This window comes from Chelonoidis abingdonii, chromosome 8, assembly GCF_003597395.2.
Source record: "Chelonoidis abingdonii isolate Lonesome George chromosome 8, CheloAbing_2.0, whole genome shotgun sequence".
Classification (NCBI taxonomy): Eukaryota; Metazoa; Chordata; order Testudines; family Testudinidae; genus Chelonoidis; species Chelonoidis abingdonii.
Genome location: NC_133776.1, coordinates 88,418,569 through 88,441,472, shown reverse-complemented (window position 1 = coordinate 88,441,472; position 22,904 = coordinate 88,418,569). Strand labels below are relative to the sequence as shown.

General features: G+C 43.2%; 1 protein-coding gene across 1 annotated transcript in view; it reads right to left on the bottom strand.

Moving 5' to 3' along the window:
* Nucleotides 1-22,904, bottom strand: part of LOC116829410 (uncharacterized) — a 54,157-nt gene that overhangs the window by 6,603 nt on the left and 24,650 nt on the right. The window contains exons 17-35 of the mRNA XM_032788229.2: nt 21,785-21,856; nt 21,211-21,318; nt 18,766-18,987; nt 18,389-18,550; nt 14,021-14,191; nt 12,593-12,736; nt 12,068-12,193; nt 11,568-11,749; nt 11,233-11,296; nt 10,219-10,293; nt 8,840-8,947; nt 7,980-8,087; nt 7,445-7,516; nt 5,809-5,934; nt 5,259-5,375; nt 4,257-4,418; nt 3,130-3,228; nt 2,386-2,532; nt 1,078-1,194 (exon numbers count right to left, since the gene is read on the bottom strand). Coding sequence (XP_032644120.2) covers nt 1,078-1,194; nt 2,386-2,532; nt 3,130-3,228; nt 4,257-4,418; nt 5,259-5,375; nt 5,809-5,934; nt 7,445-7,516; nt 7,980-8,087; nt 8,840-8,947; nt 10,219-10,293; nt 11,233-11,296; nt 11,568-11,749; nt 12,068-12,193; nt 12,593-12,736; nt 14,021-14,191; nt 18,389-18,550; nt 18,766-18,987; nt 21,211-21,318; nt 21,785-21,856 — 2,382 coding nt within the window. The remainder of the gene's footprint in view (nt 1-1,077; nt 1,195-2,385; nt 2,533-3,129; nt 3,229-4,256; nt 4,419-5,258; nt 5,376-5,808; nt 5,935-7,444; nt 7,517-7,979; nt 8,088-8,839; nt 8,948-10,218; nt 10,294-11,232; nt 11,297-11,567; nt 11,750-12,067; nt 12,194-12,592; nt 12,737-14,020; nt 14,192-18,388; nt 18,551-18,765; nt 18,988-21,210; nt 21,319-21,784; nt 21,857-22,904) is intronic.

Genomic DNA, 22,904 nt, shown 5'->3' with positions numbered 1-22,904 from the left:
ATTAAAGGTCTTGACAACATGACCTATGAAGGAAGCGAAAGATGGGTTTATTTAGTTTGAAAAGAAAGACTGAAAAGGGATGTGAGAGCAGTTTTCAGGTATTAAAAGGGTGTCATCAGGAGGAGGGAGAAAACTTGTTCACTTTAGCCTCTAATGATACAACAAGCAGCAACGGGCTTAAACTGCAGCAAGGGAGATTTAGGTTGGCATTAGGAAAAAGTTCCTAAGTGCAGGTAGTTAAACACTGGAATAAATTGCCTAGGGAGGTTGTGGAATCTCCATCTCTGGAGATATTTAAGAGTAGGTTAGATAAATGTCTATCAGGGATGGTCTAGACAGTATTTGGTCCTGCCATGAGGGCAGGGGACTGGACTCGATGACCTCTTGAGGTCCCTTCCAGTCCTAGAGTTTATGAATTATCAGTAAGGCTAAGATTTTTGTCATGGATATTTTTAGTAAAAGTCACGGACAGGTCACAGGCAATAAAGAAAAATTCACGGAAGCTCCTGACCTCTCGGTGACTTTTACTAAAAATATCCCTGACAAAATGGGGAGCTGCAGAGTCCCAACAGCATCTAGGCAGCTGTGGGAGCCCCGGCTCAGAGATCTGGGGCCCCCCACTACCCGTGGGGGCTTGGAGCTCCAGGCTTCCCACCACTCAGGGTGGCCAGGAGCTGCAGGGAGCCCCTGCTTCCCACAAGCTCAGCACCGTGGGGGAAACCCTACAGCTCCCAGCCACTGTGGGCAGAAGTCACAGAAGTCTTTGGAATTCATGGATTCCATGACCTCTGTGACAAAATCGTAGCCTAATCATCAGTAGTGACAGATACTCTAGAGCATGCTGCAGTGGGTGAGTTTACTCCCAACTGTCTCACTAAAGGTGAAATTCACATCAATGCAGACACAAGGCACAAGATCCTGGGCACCACATAGGTCCTTCTTTTTTAAGTCTACAATGTGGAATATCTGTGATGTCTGAGGTCTCGGGCAGCATCACTGCATTAGGAGGCCAATCTGGAATCTTGCTGATTGAACACTCATAGAATATCCAAAGAACAAATTAAAGAATAAAATTACCTTCCAATCCTGGTGGTCCTGGAATACCTGGGGTTCCTGGATCCCCCACTGCGCCATCTGGCCCCGGTAAACCAGGATGTCCCACCTGACCTGATCTGCCTGACAGACCTTTTGGACCTGTAATTAAATGTAATGATTATTATTAAATTTGCTTTCATACATCAAAGCTTTCACTCCTGGCATCAGCAGAGGGATGTGTCATGATTAGCAATGCTGACAACTTAAACTTAACAATTCTTGCTACAAACAAACAGCTTGGCACCATGATTCAATATGACCTATGACCTGCTGCGTGTAACACATTCAGGCATTACAAATGAACAGAAGAGACAGTGCTCAGATCTGGGTCAGGCTCAGGCTCTGGTGGATTTGAGTTTGAAGCCAAAGCAGCACTTGGATTCAGGTTTGGATATGATGCCAGTAAAATTTTGTGATTATTTTCATCTTATCTCTCAAGATTTCTGCCATTGTAAACAGAGAAAAGATTACCTGGTCTCAGAACTGACTGCCACCATTTTGGGGTTAAAACCTTACAGAAGCAGCTATCCTTGACTGATTTCAGCCACATCCAAATCAGAAAATGGGCCCCCTTCAATTTTGGATCTCATATGATCTAAAGTTACATAATGGCAAGTTTAGATCAATGGATTTGAATCTAAATTCCCCTCTCCCACCTGCTCTAAAATTCAATGGGATTAACACTTGAGGTCTCTGTTTAATATTGTCATCTTGTGCTTTAGACCAGTGTGCAGGGAAAAGAGCAGACACCTGCTGGGATTCTGTCTCTCCAAAAGCTTACACACAGTGAGAAATTGTGTTCATATTTAACATTAAGTTGTAATTATTCTCCCAAATGACAAGGAACATTCAGCATTGCAGTGGTTGGTATGTAGGACCTGATCCTGCACCCTCTGAAGTCAATGGCAAAATTACAACAGTGCAAAATTAGGTTCCTAAAGTATTACAGTATTTCATGTTGACATAATCCTTATAATTCTCCACGATGAATCATTCTCAGACCGATTAGATCTGCTGCCAGATCTGCGTTGCCATCATGCCAACTGCATGACTGTTGCTTTCAATTCCATGAACCTAACGCAAAAGAGGCTATAAAATTCCATGAACATAATGTACAAGAAAATATTTCTAGCCAGTTCTAATTAAAAAAAGACACACTGTGGTCATTTCCATTACAAAGCTTCTAAAGAAAAGCATATGAACTTTGACAGCACAATTTACAAAACTGCTTCCTGTGAATGCAAGAAGTCCAACGTTTCAGTTTCACTTATTTGATGCAGTGCTCTTTACCTTGCTGTCCATCTGGTCCCTGAAATCCACGATCTCCAGCATAGCCAGGGACACCATCAATTCCTGGCAGACCAGGTAGCCCTGGAGGAACTATGACTTCTTCTGGTTTTGGTACTAGGCCTGGAGCGCCTGGTGGGCCCGAGAAACCTGTATACATCACAAATGGCACCATAAGTACCCCACATAAAGTGCACAGATAGGATGATCTACTAACACATGGATGTAGTTCAACAAACAGAGAAAGCCCGGTACAGCACTGGGTATATTCCCATAACTTCCCAAGCTCTTGTTAAAAGTCCCTAATTCCCCTAAGTCTCAGCCCCTTTTTTATTTTTTTTGGCTACAAATACAGGTTGTTGGGGATCTGGGGGAGAAACAGAAATCCTCCCCCCACCCCCCAGCAGGAAAGACACAGAGACTGATAGAAAGATCAACACAGAGAGAGTTCCAAATTCTGCAAGCCGTTGTCTCCATAGAGACAACACTATAGAAGATACATTTTAAGTAACAAAAGTTGCAAAGACTGGTTCCCAACTTCCCCAACATCTGGGTGGGTTTGGAGCTGGGTTGCTGGTTTATGCCCATCCCCATTTAAAAGTCACCAAAAGCTCAGGCTTTATACTTGGGTGGAAAAAAAGGAACAAAACCCCAAATAACAGAAACCTGCTAATTGTGCTCCCCCACGTTCCATCCCACAAGCTGTTTGCAAGTGCAGTACAGCTCTCCAAGTCATCCTGTGCTTACCTCGGCTACCAGTTTCACCTTTCAGCCCAGGAATTCCAGGGTCCCCTGGAAGCCCATCTTTACCTGGCATCCCCATAAAGCCTGGCTCAGCCTTTACACCTGAGAAGATACAGAGCAAAGAGTAATGGACCTTGAAAACGAACCCCTGGTTCTGTACCTGAGTGAAACACTGGCAGATGCACCAGTGGCAGAGGTGTGGTTCTAAACTACATAGTCACACCCTTGTGTCAATTCTGATTCCCAGAATCGACTGACACATCGGCTGGGCAGCTTTGTGAGAGCCTCCACTGTAACATTATTAGCAGGGAATCTTACACTTAATCTGAAATCATTACAAACACCATTCCCTCTTGTGGAAAAATCCATGGGAAGGGGTTCTGGGGAGGAGGTATCTTCCCATGTGAAATTCTTCCCCTGACAACCCCCAGGGGGCAGGGTTTGCCCTCACAAATAGGCTCTGGAGCCTACCCACAAACCCAGGGAACCTGTCAGAGGTCTTGTGCCCTCACAGCAGCTTTGATGTCCAGCATCCTTCCTCTCCTGGTCCCAAGCTCTATAGCTCCTGTAGAACCACACTTCCTACTGGGGAGGACCAGAGGATGGATGATGTGCTCCCTCACTGGCCCTGCCTGCACAGACTGACTCCCCACAGACCACTCTGTCCCTGGCCCCTCATGGATCCCCAAGTCCATGGTGTGGCCGAGGCAAGGCCCAGAGGATGTGTGGATGGGTAGGAAAGAGCTGTGGCAGCAGCTTTTCCTGGCCCACAGAAGAGGGGAGATCTGTACATGGATCTGGGGATAGGCAATCCCAGCCAGCAGCAGCAAACAACAAGCACGGTGTTCCTGTCTGTGGGCAGCTGTTACCTAAATTAATGAAGAGAAGTGAAAAAATGCAAGATGGGATTTTCAAGAGTGCTCAGGGTGGGCTGGCCTAATGTTGCTCCATCAGTGTAGGTGAAAATGGAGTGCTTTGGAGAAACCTACCTTCAGCGTTCATGGAACAGAAAACAAATCCCAGAGTGTCACACACCTACATCAGAGCTGATGTCACAGCTATTATGCTCACAACATGTGGCAGCTCTTTATACTCCCAGCGGACAGCTTTAAAACACTGTATGAAAATACCTTTGAGTCCTGATGCTCCTGGAATTCCAGGTGGACCGGGGAGTCCCATGTCACCGTTTATGCCTGGCAAACCAGGAACTCCAGGGCGACCTGGAAGGCCAGTATCACCTTGATTGGAGGCTGGGCCAGAGAGCCCTTGAGGACCTGGAGGACCTGGGGGACCTAGAAAAAAAATGGGTGAGAAAAATCAGTTTCTGTAACAGACAGAATGCTGCCATTATCCTCAGCTGGCCACCTATGGCATACTCATTCATTCTTGGCTGCATGGAAGCAAGGTTTCCAGGGTGAGGGATGTCCTATGGACATCAAAAATATCATTTCCCCTTCATAACGGTCAGCTCAGCAGGCCAGGAGAAGGATTTGCTACAAACGATTGTGTTCTAGGTCAAATCTCTATTTCTTTTGCTTCCCCAACTGCCAGTGAAGGGAGTTCACATCCCTTCACACTGCGAGCATTGGTGAGTTACGCTGCACTGTGATTTATCAGAGCATATATGATGATGCTTTTTGGACCATCTGTTTGTTCTATGGTTTGAACAGCACCGAGCACATGGCCTGGTCCATGAGTGGGGCTCCCGGGCACTACTGCAGTACAAATAAAAAAGTAACAACAGGAATGATAATGAAATCTCAATAAAATAATTAAATCATACTAGTGATTAATGAGAAATAATTATTTTGCACTTATATTGCCACCTTTCAACAGGAGCTCAAAGCATTTACTAAGTTGAATAAGCACACTATTATTATCCCCATTTTACATCAGGGGAAACTGAGGCATAGCGCAATAAAACCATTTACTCTAGGTCAGTGGCAGAGCAATGACCAGAGAACCCAGACCTCTTGATTCCCAATCCTTGCTCTAAACACCAGATTAGACTGGATTTTATGAGCAGTCAGTCAATTTCCCCTTCTCAGCTGTTCACAGGAAATGAACTGCAGTCAACCTTGCTATTTCCACTGCTAGAGCATATAACACAAATGAGCCTCTCATCTCCATACCTGGATTCCCATCCACTCCAGGACGGCCAGGATCACCGTGTCTCCCAGGTATATTTGAAAGAAGAGAGATGCCAGGAAGCCCTGGTAAACCAGGCAGACCCAAAGAACCTGGAGGACCTAGAATTACAGATGAATATTGAAAAAAAAACAGGAAATGGATGTATCCCTATTGTGATCATCAGGGGTGATCCACATGGACAGTGTAACATCAGTTTGGGTAGAATTAAGGGGTACGGGATGTTATTCCATACAACACCCCATCCCCCTCCAGGGAAGGAACAAACCCCCTTTCTCCTTAAGTGAGAGCACCTTGAGAGAGCTATAAAACTAGGACAAACTATTCACTCAGTCATTTGTCATACATTAGACCATGCCATACCTTTACTTTGTGTTTACACATCTACAAACCAGTGACCCCTTCATATCTTTATGACTGTGAATTTCCATTATTAAACTACACTGACCCTACATATACTCCCAGCTGCCCCAAGTCTAGGTACATTCTATTAGTCAATACAATTCATCTGCTTCTACAGTCGTTACTATTTACCCGTGTCTCCTGATGATCCTTTCTGCCCAGGGAGTCCTGGGGCTCCTAGGCCAATGCCCGGGGAACCTTCTTCACCCTTAGGACCTGGAAGCCCTGCAGGGCCGTTCAGTCCAACTTCACTCAGACCTAATCAAACATGTTTAAAGAGGACAGAGGAGCCTTTTAAAACTGCTTTGCTGTAAGTCCGTTTGCATGTTCAGTCAACATACAGTGTTAACCACCCACCCCTTGGCTGCCTGGACTTCGGAGAAGTCACTGGACTGAATCTGGTCCCAACTCCAGTCCCTTATATGCTGCTCTGGTGGTGCACAGTGGATATAAAGATGACCCAAGGGGCTGGGGAAGAATTCTCCCAGCCTAAGAGCAGCATAGCCCTTTCATGAGCCCTGGTGTAAGGATGTGCCCATAGTGCTTGATGCAACAAGGATTCTGGGTTCCAGCAAAGCCCATAGTCAGCTTGAGAAAGTCAGTTTTGCCTCCCATCTCTCTGGATTGTGTCTTCTGTGCCACTCCTCTCAGGAGACATAATACAGGGTTGAACCCACTGTTCAAAAGACTTTGGTTTCCAAGATTGAGGGGTCAATCAGCATCCACTGCTCAAGAAGATTTGAAGTGAAGCATGGGGTGCTGCAGGATAGAGGCAGGGCTCTGGGAGACGCTTCCCACGGTGTGCTTGGCAAGAGCCAATACCATATAGCCTTTCCATTCTCTCAGACACGAAAATCAGAAAACAAATACAAATCATTTGAGTGCTTCAGAAAATACAGCAATTGTCTTTATTTCCCAAAAATAAAGACTTTGAAATCCAGAAAACATGGAGAGCACTAGAGAGATTTTTTTACAAACTAGAATTTTTATGTTCAGTTTTAATACTGTTTGCATCCAGTAATGCCTGTGTTCCTTTCATTTATCCAGTTACAATTTAAAGTGTACAAATTTGATGTTTCTGTTACCATTTTAAAAACGTTCAGACTTTGAGGATGATTCTGACTAGATATACCTCTCTCTCCAAATGGCTTTCCCCAACTCTTTGGATTTGTCAAAACATTGTTGAGAAAAACAGAACTATTAAAATTACCATCAAAATATGAAAATCCAGCAGAACATTCCTAAATGCAGCCTAAGGGCCCGGTGCTCTTACTCGTCTGAGGAAGCCCACGGACCTTAGTGATACTACTCTCATGAACGAGCACAGGCCCAGTGTAACTGAGATCTGTGTGGCAACGTGTCATCTTTAAGCCAAAACCTAACCAAACAGCCAATTGTCGTCTGGGTGAAATCAGAGTAACGGAAATGAGAGATAAAGCAGGCCTAAACTTTCATCAAATTAACTTCCTAGTGGCTACAGGCTGGTTCAGGTGTTGAGGCAGAACCTACAACCCCAATGGCACCTGCAGAAAACATCCTGCTCTCGTTTCATGTGTGAAACTCCATTGAATTCAGTGCTAATGCTTCATTACTGAAGCAGAATTTGGTCCCACAGATTTAGTAAGAATACGGATGCTAGATGCACAATGTGGGTTCCTTGTTATTTCTATTAAAGCCAGAACATGACTAAAATGGAGCCATTTTGTGATGAAGTACGTCGTCACTCAAACCCCACCCTCTAAATATACCACTGCAGCAGGTTTTTTACCTGGTGTTCCAGGTGACCCTTTTGTGCCCTGCAAGCCATTCAGACCATTTAAACCAGGAAATCCAGGGAATCCTGAGGAGACATTATAGAAGCTTGAATGGACAATCAATAGCGTGTAGCATACAAGAAGCACCTAATCTGAAGGAAATGTACAAGACAAGGAGACTCTGTGCATGCGTTTAGTGCTTCTGGAGACCAATGCAAGTAAGATTTTCCTCTAGACACCCCACATTAATGCAAGAAGAGCTTTTCCCACAGGAGCTTGCTATTATAGTTTTACCTGCAACAAACTCTACTATGACCCAAACCTCAAAAATCAAGTAAGAGCCTCTCCCTTTTTAGACATCATTTTTATGGTTTTGAACAGCTGGAGCCAACACTGACACCACCAAGAAATGAGCTGCAGTTACTAATGCACACTGGCCCAAGCACAGTAGACTACAACTCTGCTGTCTGCTATATCCTGCCCAGCCAATACACTAGTTTATTGATTTGACTTTTTTTCCCCAGCTGGAAAGTTAAAAGAAAGATGCACCTTTTGGCCCTGCTCTCCCAGGGAGCCCGATGAATCCTACAGGTCCAGGCTGCCCTGGAGAACCTGGAAGACCTGCATTTCCTCGCAACCCAGCAATTCCAGGGAGGCCTGAAAACAAGCGACAAAATGACAAGGGATGGACTTTCACACATGCACCCGCACTGTTGAGCGCCAGCATTGGACAACTCTGTTTTACCATTTGTTGTCTTTCACCCGTGCTGGATGAGCAAACTGCTATCTAGACAAAGCAAACCCACAAAGCACCTTCTCTATTATCACAACTGGCTGTATAATATTTATCTGATTAATTTCACTATTTTCTCTTAAATAAATTATTCAACAAATGTATTTTTCATCATCTGCCCAGATTATAGACTTGGGTAAATAATTCAGAGATAGATACATTGATTATATACATCGTTAATCATGACAATGGCTGGAGAATCAGTCCTGGAGAGCCTGCTGTGAATTACTGTCTGCAACTCAGATCAGGGATCATTCGAACCTAGCAGCAGCCCAGGATCCAGGAGGCGCAGAGGTGGCTGAAACTCAGCTTTTGTCCTCCCCTTACCCTTTGCCTATATCTTCTGTGCTATGTTACCCAGGCGCCACAATGCAAGATCTGCCTCTAGGCTTATCACTATAGAATGTGGCCCTGCTTTTCAGAGCAAGAATAGAAGAAGATACAGAGCGCCAGATGACATTGTGTCTGTTACAAAAGGTCTTTTCTGTTTATTTCTCTGTTAAGATGAGGCCGCCCTATCACAAGCAACACAAGAACAAAAACGAAAACAACACAACAGTATATCTTTGGCCATCCTACAAACCTCACTGGTTAGATGCTATGCTCACTGCCATACCTGGTGGTCCTTCTCGGCCCAGGTCACCTGGGATACCTTTAGGCCTATCCATGCCAGTGTTTCCTGGGTATCCTGGTTCACCCTTTGGCCCATCTTTTCCCCTCTCACCTTAAATGATAAGTGTGAAAATCATGTCAGATCATATCACAGACCACAGACCATACCATCATGTATCTGTTACCTAAGGGTTGGGCATGAACTAACAATTCTGCTTTGCAATGCTATGGCCATTACAGTGTACTATAGGATACTGCTGTTATAATTTCCCGATATCCCTTGTGAGGTCAAGGGATGAGTGGCGTTATCCTATGGAGCAAGCTACTGGCCTTTTACAGAACTTTTGCAACCAATCACAGGTCACTGTTGAGTACTAGGAATAAAAAAAAATAAATATGGGAGAGAGAGACAGGAAGGCCCTTTCTACTATCAAGAAGTCACAGTAATTTCTGTGTCACTATGACTCACTAGGTGACTCTCCCCACTGGGTCAGAAAGTTATAGGGTCTCCTTTTAACTGTTTGTGCTCAGAATTTCTGAAAATCAGGTTCTATAAATTCTAACTTCATAACAAGACTTTGCTATCACTGGTGTCCAATGCTAGGTAGGTGCTGCATTTCAGATGAGACATCTAATCAACATCAATTTCTGCCCATTCCTAGAAACTGTCCAGGTGGAAGTTAATGATCCCATGGCTTTTTTTAAGAATAAAAAAAAAAAAAAAGGGTCCTAGCATCATTCCCCCTTTGAGCTGAACCAGTTCATAGTCTTAGGTTACACATCACCAAATCTTAGTGGCATAACAGCTACTCTGTTTGCATTGCAGACATTATCTCAGCGCTCTGTACTGCACTTTGGTTGAGATCCTTTTAGAAGAGGTGGTATGATATGTTTAAAATAACTTGACCAAACTCATATGGTAAAGTGACTTTCTGTCCACTGCAGCAGGAAAGGTGACTTTCTGTCCACTTCTCTAACCATAAGGCTACAATGCTTCTTCTCTCTAATCTGGCAGAAAAGCTATACCAGAGAAAGGCCTGAAGAAAATGAGAAGTATATGCATTTCCTGATGCTCCTGCACCAAAGGCCTCTGAACAGGGGCCTGGACTCTGTTATCAGGGTGCCAGAGACTGGGCACTCTGGAACCTACAGAATATGAGAAGCTAGGTGGGACCTGAGGGTTGGGGTTGAGATTAGGATTTTGCCTGGTTTTGGAGTGTTTGGTATTTTTCAGGCTCAGGCATGGGCCAGCTTCTAGTCCCCACATCTCTCATCTGCACGAGAAAACTCAATAAGTGTTTTCAGAGGGCTGTGCAGCAATGCTCAAGAATAAGCCTTGCAGCTTTCATTCCAGAAATTCATAACCATCAAGGGTTACCTTACCTGGGAATCCACGGTCCCCTCGTTCTCCCTTATTTCCTAACCCACCAGAAATTCCAAGTGATTCCCCTGGGTCACCTGGTAGAAGTCAAGAAAGGGACATTTTGGCTCTCTGAACTTGATTGTGCTGCTAGAACATTCTGTAATTAACCCATTCACTCCTGAATTGTAGCTTTTATGTGTTGCTTACTACCCTTTTTCCTGAAAATACACTTTTGCTACAGTTCAAATCCACAGACTCAACAAAGGCAAAACAAATTACTTGCCTGGGGTAAAATAAATCCTTTTAACGATATTTGCATCAGCTTTAGATGCAGAGCTATGCAATGGTCTAATAAGCCACATATTAGATCACTGGTAACACCTAACTTTTCTCCTAGCTTCTAACTTCATAGCTTCTATTTATTTATACAATTGATACAGGATTATTTTCTAGATCTCTGGATGTATCTGGTATTGTGCTATGGAGAGAAGGATCAAAAGTGTGTTTGCTATTTAAGCATCGAACTCCCACTGAATTTCCCATTGAATTCCAATGGGAGCTCGGAGCCGAATTCCTTCGAATACCCCAGCCTATATGCATATGTAGGTAAGTGGTTAAAACAAAGAGCACCATCTACTGGCACATAAGAGTATGTGGCATTGTTCATTGATTTATGGTCCATTGCAAAAAGTTTCCTGACTGCATCTCTTAAAACAACCAGAGCAGGGGACATTTGAATAGCGCTTCCTCTCTCTGCATTGTGATTCTCAGTGACCTAATGCATTTAAACGACAACAGAGGGAGGAATACACAGAGCGGATTTACCTCAGAAGATTTCTAGTAACCAGTGACTCATCTAGCCACCCATCCCTGTATTTTAAGAGATGTCCCCTATTTGCTATGAGAGCTGCTCAGAATATTTACATCCAAGCAAATAAAAAACTGGCAACTTTTTTCCTCACAGTCTCTCACTCACTCTCTTCTGCTGGGTCACACTCTGGAAAAGATCCAGAAACTGGAACTCAATTACTTACCCTTTGGACCAGGGAAACCACCAGTCCCTGGAAACCCTGGTGCTCCCGAGATACCTTCTGAACCCTGGAAAAAATAATATACAGTTATCCTCATACCTACTGCCTGCAGTCTGGGTTGTGCTGATAGCAGTGAATTGCACTCAAAAGATATAACAAAAATCTGTCTGGGAAAAAAGAAAATTCTGTTTCTCATTTATCAGTGCCACTATTACCAGAGAAGAGTTGATTTTATTGCTGAGGTGGCGCGGTAAACAAGAGTACTGCCAGCCTCTGCAGTTCTGATACAGTACGGGGGATTTTTCTAAGTGCACTCAGAATGGAAGATGCATATTTACACTTTCTCCTGGAAATCCGGGTAATCCTATGATTCCAGCCAGTCCTTTCTGTCCCGGCAAGCCAGGCGGTCCAGGCAGGCCTGGGAACCCTGCATCACCAGGTAGTCCTCTATCTGTGGCTGGCAAACCTCGGGAACCAGGAAGACCAGGTTGTCCACGGGTTCCAGGGAATCCTTTCTCACCTAAATTTATACAGAAAAGAAAAATGTGTTGCTACTTCATCATAAAGACATTCAGCCCAGTCAATAAGCTTATTCTTCAATGCTCCCTGCAAAGAAGAGGAGAATTCATTATTTCTGCAATAAAGAAGCACAGCTTTGAAGAGCTATTCTTGATTCAAATTCAGAGTGGCTGTGTGGAAAATCTTTGTAGAATCTGAAAGTAGCAATACTGCAGGCTGCTAAATGGACAAAACAGCCTTTGCCCAGAGTAAGCAGAATTACTGGATGGTTAGTGGTGGCAACCTTCATTTTGGAACTTATTCTAATGCTGCTAAATACCTCTAGGTCCAGGGAATCCTCTCAGTCCAGCTGACCCAGGATCACCTTTGTCTCCCTTCAATGCCAATGCCAATTCTGGAGGCCTAAGAACTGGGAGTCCAGGAGGACCTCGATCTCCTCTGTCACCTGAAGACGTAAGAGAATTAAGCTGTACGATAGAAGGGTCTCTTAAAAGAAGAATGTTTAAACACAGAGGCCTGGATTTCAGAACTGTGACTCCCACTGAAGCCATTTGAGCTGCAGGTGCTCAGTATCTTTGAAAACCAGGCCACAGCTACTATACACCCTGTATAGATAATACTCTGGCAATGAAAAAATGGAAGCAGTTCTTCTCCCTTGATGCTCTTGGGCCTAGGGTGACCAGTGAAAAATCAGGACATGGAGTGGATGGTAATAGGGTCCTATATAAGACAAACCCCCTAATATCTGGATGGTCCCAATAACACTGGGGTATCTGGTCACCGTTCTTGGGCCTCTTGCTGCAGCAACCCAGTAATTTAGTCACATTTGTTTTTCAGAGCTCACCTTTTAGACCAGTGGGTCCAGAATATCCAATATTTCCTTCCCTTCCAGCTGACCCAGGAAGTCCTTTCAGCCCACTCACCCCAGGGATACCAGGCAGGCCTGGCAGGCCAGGAAAGCCAATCAACCCAGGAGGACCCTTTTCACCTGTTTGAAAAGAAGTTGTAAAACAAAGCGAGAAATTGAGTCTTTATAGGTATTTTCCATACAAATAGAAATGGAAGCTGGGAGCAAGGTGGGTATGGCGTATTGTGCAAATTCAGGCAGTGAAAAATCCTAAAGCACAAACATAGGAGGGTTCTGCTAGAAGTCTCCATTGCTGTAGTAAGCCTCTGTTCATCACCACTTACTCACTAGCTTCCAGTTCACCATCAAGGGTCTATTCCTGTTCCCACTACAGCACATACTTCCAACGGGAGCAGAATGTGATTTCAATCACTACTGACTTTCCTTGTAAAATAACTTATGGCAGTGTTGGCTTTAAATGGCTGTTTTGAGTTTTACTTCCCTGCCAGTTTGTGCTTTGTTTTCTCTTCCCTATGATGGTTCCCAAGCTCTTCGTTCTCTCACCATCTATAGTTTCCCCCTTCCAATACCACACTGACTTTTCTGCTTCTATACCTATCCCTATGGACTAAGGATCATCTCTTGGCCAGATTCGGAGCTCCCATGTGGAACTACAATGTCTGACTGCTCACCTAAGACACTGCTCCCTACTGAGGGCAAATCTCACCACATCCATCCCCAATGTAGTTCCGTCCTTCCCACCAAGCGGTCACCTGTCTCCCCAGAGAGAATGACAGAGTTAGTCTCTAAAGGTGCCACAAGGACTCCTCGTTGTTTTTGCTGATACAGTCTAACACAGCTACCACTTTGAAACAAGTCAAGAACTTGCCACTCTCCCGTTAGGCTCTGATTAGATAAAAAAATTACTGAGTGACTGGTACCTTAAATAATTTTTATCTTTTAAGACAAAAGGTGATACAATATACAACACTTTGGTATTCCTGAAATCCTTTCTCCATTATCTATTTCTGATATTTCTGTTGTGTCAATTTACCTCAGTATACTTAACGTGTTAAAAAAAAAAAAGTTATAACTTCATAAGGGTTAACTTCTTGAATGTGAATATGAAATGCTATTATAGACACCCTCTCTTGACAATGACACCACTTAGATAGTGGTTTCTGTGTGGTGGACCCTAGGAATTGAACCGATATATCTTTTGGCAGAGTCCAACGCAGCTTTTAATTACTAACTCAATCTGCATTCACATCAGCAATCTAGCAGTGAAACGAATGGATCTGAACACAAATTCCCTGTAACTTTCAATCTCTTCCAACAAGTAGGGTCTAAAATCATCATTCATGTTACTTGAGCTGTGCATCTGAATCCAGCCCTGTGTGACCATTTCCTAATTTATACAATTACCTTTTGCTCCAGAGAAACCTGGACGTCCATCTCTACCCAAAGGCCCAGGTGACCCTAGGAATCCTCTGTCCCCAGGTGGTCCTGGAAAACCTTCTAGGCCTGGGAAGCCTTTCATACCAGCAGGGCCCGCTGGACCTGCATCGCCTGTTCGTCCTTTGACTCCAGGAAGTCCTGAATCAATATAAGCAAACTCAATAGCTTTTGTCATACAAGCTTCTGGACAGTTTGGTGAACTGTTCAGCATGTTCTTTAAATGTAGCATTGTTTTTAATATGAGAGGTGGACCTCAGAATGATGGCACATGCAGCCTTCTAGCAGGCAGTATGTTTAGATATGCAAAAACATTAGTAATCCAGCAATAAGAGACCTGCCTACGTCACTTCAAAACCAGCAACAGGGAGACCCTTTGAATTATTCTCCTCTCCTACTTTATCAGCCATTAAAGTGCAGAGCAGCAGCAGGTCTTACCTTTTAACTTCAAGGCAGCAAACCAGAGCATGGGATAAGGAGCATTAATAATGTTAACCTCCAGTCCCTACCACATCATCTTGGTCAACCAAAGAGGTCAGCTGAAGAGTGGCTGGTTTATTCTGCTGCTAAGGAATTACTTCTTAAAAGTCAGATCAGTCAGTAATTAAGGGAATGGGCTGCTGCATGTGTTATAAAAGCATCTCCAGGGTTAACGTTGTTGAAACCATTTGTGCACAATTTAGTCTCTACATATGTCAGAATGTTTCTGGCTGCACCTTGGTAAACATTTAATTCAGAAAAAAAACAAACAAGATAAAGGCTTAAACCATTGAAAAAGGGAATGCTCAGCTACAATGTTAAAAAGAAAAAAATCAGGTAGCTTCTGAGAAATGGCACATAAAGTAGAAATATCAGATGGGCGAGCTTTGCAGCACCCTGGATTTTAGCATTTAAAGCTATAACCTGATTTTTTAAACATAAAATACAATATTTGCATAATTAAAGAAGAAAAAGACAATGCGTGCTTGAAGTCTAAGAATATTAAAGACTTTTCCTCATGGGCTTCGTTCTTTGTTACCATCTGAGCATACTCGGCACAATGGTTCTTTGCTCTCTGATATAGCTCAAATAAGGGGTGCAGCCTGTAGTCAATGCAATTCTTGTAGCATCAAAAGCTAGGTAGTTAGTTCATGACCTTTTACGCTACAGTGCATTTTCTCACCTTGACAGCCTACGTGAAGAACACATAACCAAACAGTGTGACATCAGAAATGGAGAGTTGATGGTAAATGGAACAGAAAAATGGTGAAGGAAAAATAGAAATATATGAACAGAAAGCACAAGGGCACTACAGAAATTAACGACTCAGAAAGAATACTGCAGCAAAATCTTAGTCACTTAGAGTTGATCATCCATCAATTAGCGGGTTTAAAAAATTAATTAAAGGCAGGGGAGTTGTGATCCAAATGACCAGGAATATAAAGCTATACAGAAGAAAAAGCTTCCTCCAATTTAAAGTACAATACTTTTTGGTGTCCACTTTACAATGCTAATCTCAGAGGCAACTCGGAGATTAGTATTTAATAACATAATATCGGGCATACTAGGTCAGACCAAGGGTCCATCTAGCCAACTATCCTATCTTCTGACAGTGGCCAGTTGTCAGATGCTTCAGAGGGAATGAACAGAACAGGGTAATTATCAAGTGATCCATCCCCTGTCATCCAGTCCCAGCTTCAGGAAGTCAGAAGTTTGGAACACCTGGAAAGTGGGGTTGCATTCTTGACCATCTTGGCTAATAGCAATGGATGGACCTATCCTCCATGAACTTTATTTTTGTTTTTTAAAGCCAGTTATACTTTTGGCCTTCACAACATCCCCTGGCAACGAGTTCCATAGGCTGACTGTGAGTTGTATGAAGAAGTACTTCCTTTTGTTTTAAACCTGCTGCCTATTAATTTCTTTGGGTGACCCCTAGTTCTTGTGTTATGTGAAAGGGTAAATAATTTCCTATTCACTTTCTCCATACCATGCATGCTTTCATAGACCTCTACCACAACTTGCCTTTCGCAGTCTCTTTTCTAAGACGAACAGTCCCAGTCTTTTTAACGTCTCCTCATTTGGAAGCTGTTCCATGTTCCTAATCATTTTTGTTGCCCTCTGTATTTTTTCCAATTCTAATATATCATTTTTGAGATGGGGCAACCTCAGCTGCAGAGTCCTAAACCTAAACCCACAGGATTCCAGGTGTGGGGGTACCAGGGATTTATATAGTGGCATTATGATATTTTCTGCTTTATCATCTTTCCTAATGGTTCCTAACATTGTTAGTTTTTTTAACTGCCACTGAACATTGAGCAGTTATTTTCAGAAAATTCTCCACAATGATTTGACTGGTAACAGCTAATTTAGATCCCACCATTTTGTATGTATAGTTGACAATGCATCGCTTAACAACACTGAATTTCATCTGCCATTTTGTTGCCCAGTCACCCAGTTTTGTGAAGTCCCTTTGTAATTCTTCTTAGTCAGCTTTGCACTTAACTATCTTGAGCAATTTTGTATCATCTACAAATTTTGACACCTTACTGTTTACCCCTTTTCTAGATCATTTATGCATATATTATACAGCACAGGTCCCAGCACAGATCCTTAGCGGATCCCGCTACTTACCTCTTTTCACTGTGAAAACTGATAATTTATCTCTAGCCTTTATTCCCTATCTTTTAACCAGTTACTGATATATGAAAGGAACTTCCCTCTTACCCCATGACTGCTTACTTTGCTTAAGAGTCTTTGGTGAGGGACTCTGTCAAAGGCTTTGGGGAAGACCAAGTATATTATATCCACTGGATCACCGTTGTTCCCATGCTCTCTGAGACCCTCAATAAATTCTAATACCAATGGTGAGGCCATGATTTCTCTTTACAAAAGCTGTGTTCGCTCTTCCTCAATATATTGTGTTTATCTACATGTCTGATAATTCTGTTCCTTACTACAGCTTCAACCAATTTGCCTGGTACTGAAGCTAGGCTTAATGGCCTGTAATTGCACGGGTTGCCTATGGATACATTTTAAAAAACAGGCATTGCATTAGCTATCCTCTATAGTCATCTGGTACAGAGGCTGATTTACACAATAGGTTATGTACCTCAGTTAATAGTTCTGCAATTTCATATTTTAGTTCCCTCAGAACTCTTGGGTAAATACCATCTGATCCTGGTAACTTATTACAGTTAAATTGATCAATTTGTTCCAAAAATCTCCTCTACTGATGCCTCAGTCTGATACAGTTCCTCAGATCTTTCAACTAAAAAGAATGGCTCACGTGTGGGGATTTCCCCCACATCCTCTGCAGTGCAGATGTATGCAAAAGAATTCATATAACTTCTCTGCAACATCCTTCTCTTCCTTGTGTGCTCCTTTACCACCTTGATTGTCTGCTGATTGTTCGGCAGGCTTTCTTCTTCTGATATACTTAACAAAATGTTTCCTGTTAGTTTTTGTGTCTTTTGCTATTTGCTCGTCCAAGTCTTCTCTGGCCAGTCTAAGTATACTTTTACATTTGACCAGCCAGAGTTTATACTCTTTTCCTCAGTAGAATTTGACTTTCAATTTTTAATGGATGTCTTTTTGCCTCTAACCATGTCTTTTACTCTGTTTAGCCATGGTGACATTTTTTTGGTCCTGTTACTTTTTTTTTATTTGGGGTATAACTTCAGTTCATTTCTCTCCTCCAATAGTTCTCCAGCTTTTTCATTCTGCAAACTGCTGTGTAAGAGACAGATGTTCTCACAGACTATTATTTTCTACTAAACATCTGGTCTCTCTTTTGCTTGATTCTCATAACATTGCATATTGTGCTTCCAGGAAAGACCCTGTGTAGCACAGCTCAAGAACCACTGCGCCACTCAGAGTCCCTTGGGCCCATGAAAGGAGGGGAAATCAAGATGATCTTCCACTGTCTCAGGGGATGAAGAAGATACATGTAGTTGTGCCGAGAAGCCCAGCAATTTTCAGCTCATCAAAGTTAATAGGATTTTGCCTTCTGAAAAGGGTCACTTTTCTAACAATTTGTTATGTATATGAAATTAAAGCATGAACATGGAGATTCATCATTCATCCAGCAAATATTCAATAATAAAGTAATTTAAAAACTGGTTTGTTTAAGATACGTCATTCTATCTTCTCCTCTTATGGCTTACAGCACAATAACACCATTTCTGGCTGGGAGGAGTCTCTCCCCAAGGACTAAATTCTGCAGCCAGATACACACATCCTGCCCCACTGGGTAGCAACCCCGGGTTAACTCTGAGCAAATAGCAAATCTATTCTAAATCTTATTTAACATCCTGGTGTTTGGTTAAGCCACTCAACCTCAATGGAGATACTACATACCTGGTGATCCTGAGAAGCCAACTGCTCCCCTGGGACCTGGTTCGCCTTTAATGCCAAACGGACCTCCAGGACCAGGAGGTCCTCGCAATCCAAGAATACCTGGGAGTCCTGGATTACCCTGTTGGCCTTTAAAACCTGGTGAGCCAGGCCTTCCGTCAACACCTGAGAGTGAGAGGTGGGATATTACTTCACAGGTGAGATTAAAGTTATCTGTTTTTAAAACTTGTAAAAATCATCTCAAAATTACACTAGATGCTCAGGGAAACTTAATAAATACAGAACTACAAACAGCTCAGAGGAACTGATGAACTGGCCTCAAGAACATACTAGAAAGTAACATTTCCAGATTCCAGGAAACCAGCAGCAAGGGTGCTCACCCTCCTGTCCAGGAAATCCAGGTTCTCCAGGAAGCCCTTTATCTCCTCTGAATCCAGGTCTGCCAGGCTCACCCAGGACTCCTCTTTCAGCACCAAACACTCCTCCAGGAGCGCCTTTTGCCCCTGACAAGCCAGGAGCTCCCATCTTTCCAGGGAAACCATCTGCTCCATCAAGTCCTGGAAGCCCTTGTGGTCCCAGTTCTCCACGAGGCCCAGGAAAGCCTTAAAGAAAGACCCAGCTGATAATACACAGCAGAAAATACACAGCAGGAGGGAAACAATATCCATATGAATTAAAATGTCTAACAAATGCACTTTTTTTGTTTCATATAGAAAAAATTAGTTTTGAAAACAGAACCATTTTTTGGTTTTGAATGTTTATTAAAGGATGGAAAAGGACAAAAAGAAGGGAACTAAATGGAAAACCTTTGGTTTTCTAAACAAGTTCTTTTAATCTGAAATGAAATGAAGGTTTTAGAGCATTTTGAGGTTATAAATGCACACACACTAGTGATCTCTACTTCTTTACAAGTACTGGTTTTATCAGATGGATGTATTGCCTACAACAAAGGCATTACTTGCAGACTGACTACAACCATCTGAGTCTATAAATGGTGTCTCACTAGTAAGGGCAAGTCGCAAATGTTGCAGCTGCACTTGTTCACTCAGTCCTTCTCACTTTATTCTGCACAGCAGTGACTCATGAGTGGATATCACCCCAAAGCCCTTGCATTCCTAAGGACAGCATTTGGCATGATAGGGTAGATGGTTCAGGAATTCTATAAGATACTGGTACAACAAGGGCTGGAAAGCATGGTGTGCGGAAATGCTGAAAGAACACCATCAAGAGTGTTGCTAAACTGCTTCAAGGACAAAACAACTGAGCATTTTCATGTCAGCAGCAGTGTTCCCTCTAATTTTTCCCACCCATGTGCAGAATGAATTTTGTTATGTGTGCCAATTGGTGCACATAACACAATTCATGTGCTGGGGGTGGGGCTGAGGGGTTTGGAGTGTGTCTGGGGGGGTCAGGGCTGGGGCAGAGGATTGGGATGCAAGGTGGGTGCAGGCTCTGGGGTGTGGCCAGGGATGAGGGGTATAGGGTGCAGGCTGCTCTAGGGCTATAGCAGGGAGAGATGACTCCCCCAACTCTCTCTCCCCGCAGCAGCACCTGGGCTGGGGGGAGGAGAGGTGCCTCTTCCCCAGCTGCAGCAAGTCTGTGCTGGCACCAGCAAGGAGAGATACCTCTCCCTACCTTGGCAGGTCCATGATGGGAGAGACGCATCTCTCCCCGCTGCAGCCCTGAGCCCCTGCGTGGGGCTTAATAGGCAGCTGTGCGGCCATGCAGCTTAGAGGGAACTTAGGTCAGCAATGCCTCTGCAATGATTTCCTCACTCTGTCCCTGAGGAGACCTGGCCTAACAGACAGAAGGAAAACATACTTTAAAAATCCTCCCTTGTGACTTTTCTGCTGTTCTACATGGCGTATTACTCTGTATGTTTGACTGCAAACATCACAAAAATCACAGAACTTAAAAAGCATTTCAAATGTTGTATGCTGATTACATACCCATAGCCACACCGCCAAGTGACTGTGGTTGCCATGCAGATGCCACTCCCATTTTATACTAAAAATCAGTGGTTCTCAAACTGTATCCCACAGAACACTTGAGCTCAATGGTCACATGGTTGCTGGTTCTCCTCCTTTAGTCATAGCCACTACATCACATTAAGAACATAAGAATGGCCATACTGGGTCAGACCAAAGGTCTGTCTAGCCCAGTATCCTGTCTACCAACAGTGGCCAGTGCCAGGTGCTTCAGAGGGAATGAACAGAACAGGTAACCATCAAGTGATCCACCCCCTGTCACCCATTCCCAGCTTCTGGCAAACAGAAGCTAGGGACACCTTCCCTGCCCATCCTGGTTAATGCTATTGATGTACCTATCCTCCATGAATTTATCTAGTTCTTTTTTGAATCCTGTTATGGTCTCGGCCTTCACAACATCCTCTGGCAAAGAGTTCCACAGGCTGACTGACTGTTGTGTGAATAAATACTTATTTTTGTTTGTTTTAAACCTGCTGCCTGTTAATTTCATTTGGTGACCCCTAGCTCTTGTGTTATGAGGTGTAAAACACACTTTCTTATTTACTTTCTCCACACCAGTCATGATTTTAAGACCCCATCATATCCCGCCCTAGTCATCTCTTTTTCAAGCTGAAAAGCCCTGATTAATTAATCTCTGCTCATAAAATATTAAAAGCAGCTAAAACCACATTCAGTACTTCCCCATTATTATTTAATAACAATGATCATCACTAGGATGGGGCGCGGTCTGAGTGCTCATGAATAGAAGAGGATGGGTAAAGAGTTTGTGAGCCCCGCTGATAAAATATTGTACATTAAACAGACAATCTAAAGTTCCATAACTAACTCCTTTCTTACCTGGTGCTCCTGGCAATCCCACTGATCCTGGAATACCTGGTTGTCCTTTTGACCCACTTAATCCAGGTTGACCTGGAATGCCTGGAAACCCGAGGCTGCCCTTGGGACCTGAAGATTAAAAAAATATCAGTTCAGGATGGGAGACACAAGCATATTATTGTGAAGTGAGATTAGATATTTCATGCAAAGCTAACCACAAAATGCCCAACTACTGTACTAATTTAAACTAGTCAACCCTGCCCCAAGTCTGTGATCATCTCATCAGCTGAACAAACACAGAGGGACAAGTGTTTTGTTTTGGGGAGCTGCCTGGAAGGGCTAAAGTTCTCTACATTCCTCATTAACAATGACTTTCACAGAGTTATGAATAGGACATATACAGACAGAACAACTGTCAGTAGGAATCAAACCCAGCACCTCCAGGAAGCAAGCCCAAGCCCCACCCACTTGAGCTATAAAAGTAACTATTATTTAACTGTAATTAGGTAGCGGGATCTCGCCTCACTGGAGGGAGACTCATCACAGACAATAAGCCAGTGTATTACATAGTGTATTTAAAAGTCAATCTCCATACCTGGAAATCCTGGCATGCCTGGAGGCCCAGGTGCACCAAATGCTCCAGGAACTTCACAGGGCAAGGTGATCCCTAGAAAAAGAAATATGTTGAAACTGCACGTGGTTCCCTTGTAGCTGGCTGGTTATAATGAGACCACTGAATGTCCAGACTAAATGATGAGTGAACCTATGCACTGCAAATCACTACACCTAACTCACATTCACACCTGCCACAGGGTAACTCTTCCTCAACAAAATCTATTGCTTTGTGGGATGTTAATGGCTATTGTTGTTGATGTTCTAAGTTTACTGACACTAAACTAAAGAAAGGAAGTCTGGGCTAGTGGCTAGAGCACAAGACTGCAAGTTCAATTTATTTTCTAATCCCAGCCCTGATTGTGACTCACTGTGTGACTGGTTTGTGTCCTCATCTGTAAAATGGTGATGAGAACTGAACACACGAACATAAAAACTGCTATTTATTATTTGTATTATGTTAATGCTCAAGAGCCCCAGTGAAAGATCAGGGCTGCATTGTGCTTAGCCCTGTAAAAACACAGATGGAGAAGACAGTCCCTGCCCCAAAGAACATACAATCTAGGTACCAAGTCAGCTTATGTTGGGGGAACTAGTGGGTGCCCAGAAATTATGAAAACTCAAGTAATTTATTCAATGACAAAAATCAATGTGGGAGACAAAATTTAGGCACCCTTTTAAAATCTTGACCCTTGTTGACTGTCCCTGTGTTTGTACTTTCTGCTGGGCCATTCCACAGGTTTACACTAGAGTTTTGTGTGTGCACCTATGTATTTTTTATTTAATTCTGCTTTTTCTCCAACTAATTTTTCTATAGTCCATCAGTCTGAAAAGTAACCACCCAGCTTAGTTGTTAGCGTACTAAGAGCAAACAGGAATCAGTGGTTGTACAGCTCATCCCGTTCCTTTGTATGAGAAACAAAAGTATCTAACTTATCAGAGGAATGAGGTCTGGGTGGCATTATTAGAGCCATCAGACCATCAAATTTATTTGAAAAATCTCTTATGTCTGCAATGTTCACCTTTGTCAGACTCTGGCAATTTGATACTCCATTGATACAGTATTGCTAAGAACACATGAGTGCTGACATAACTAACTAGGG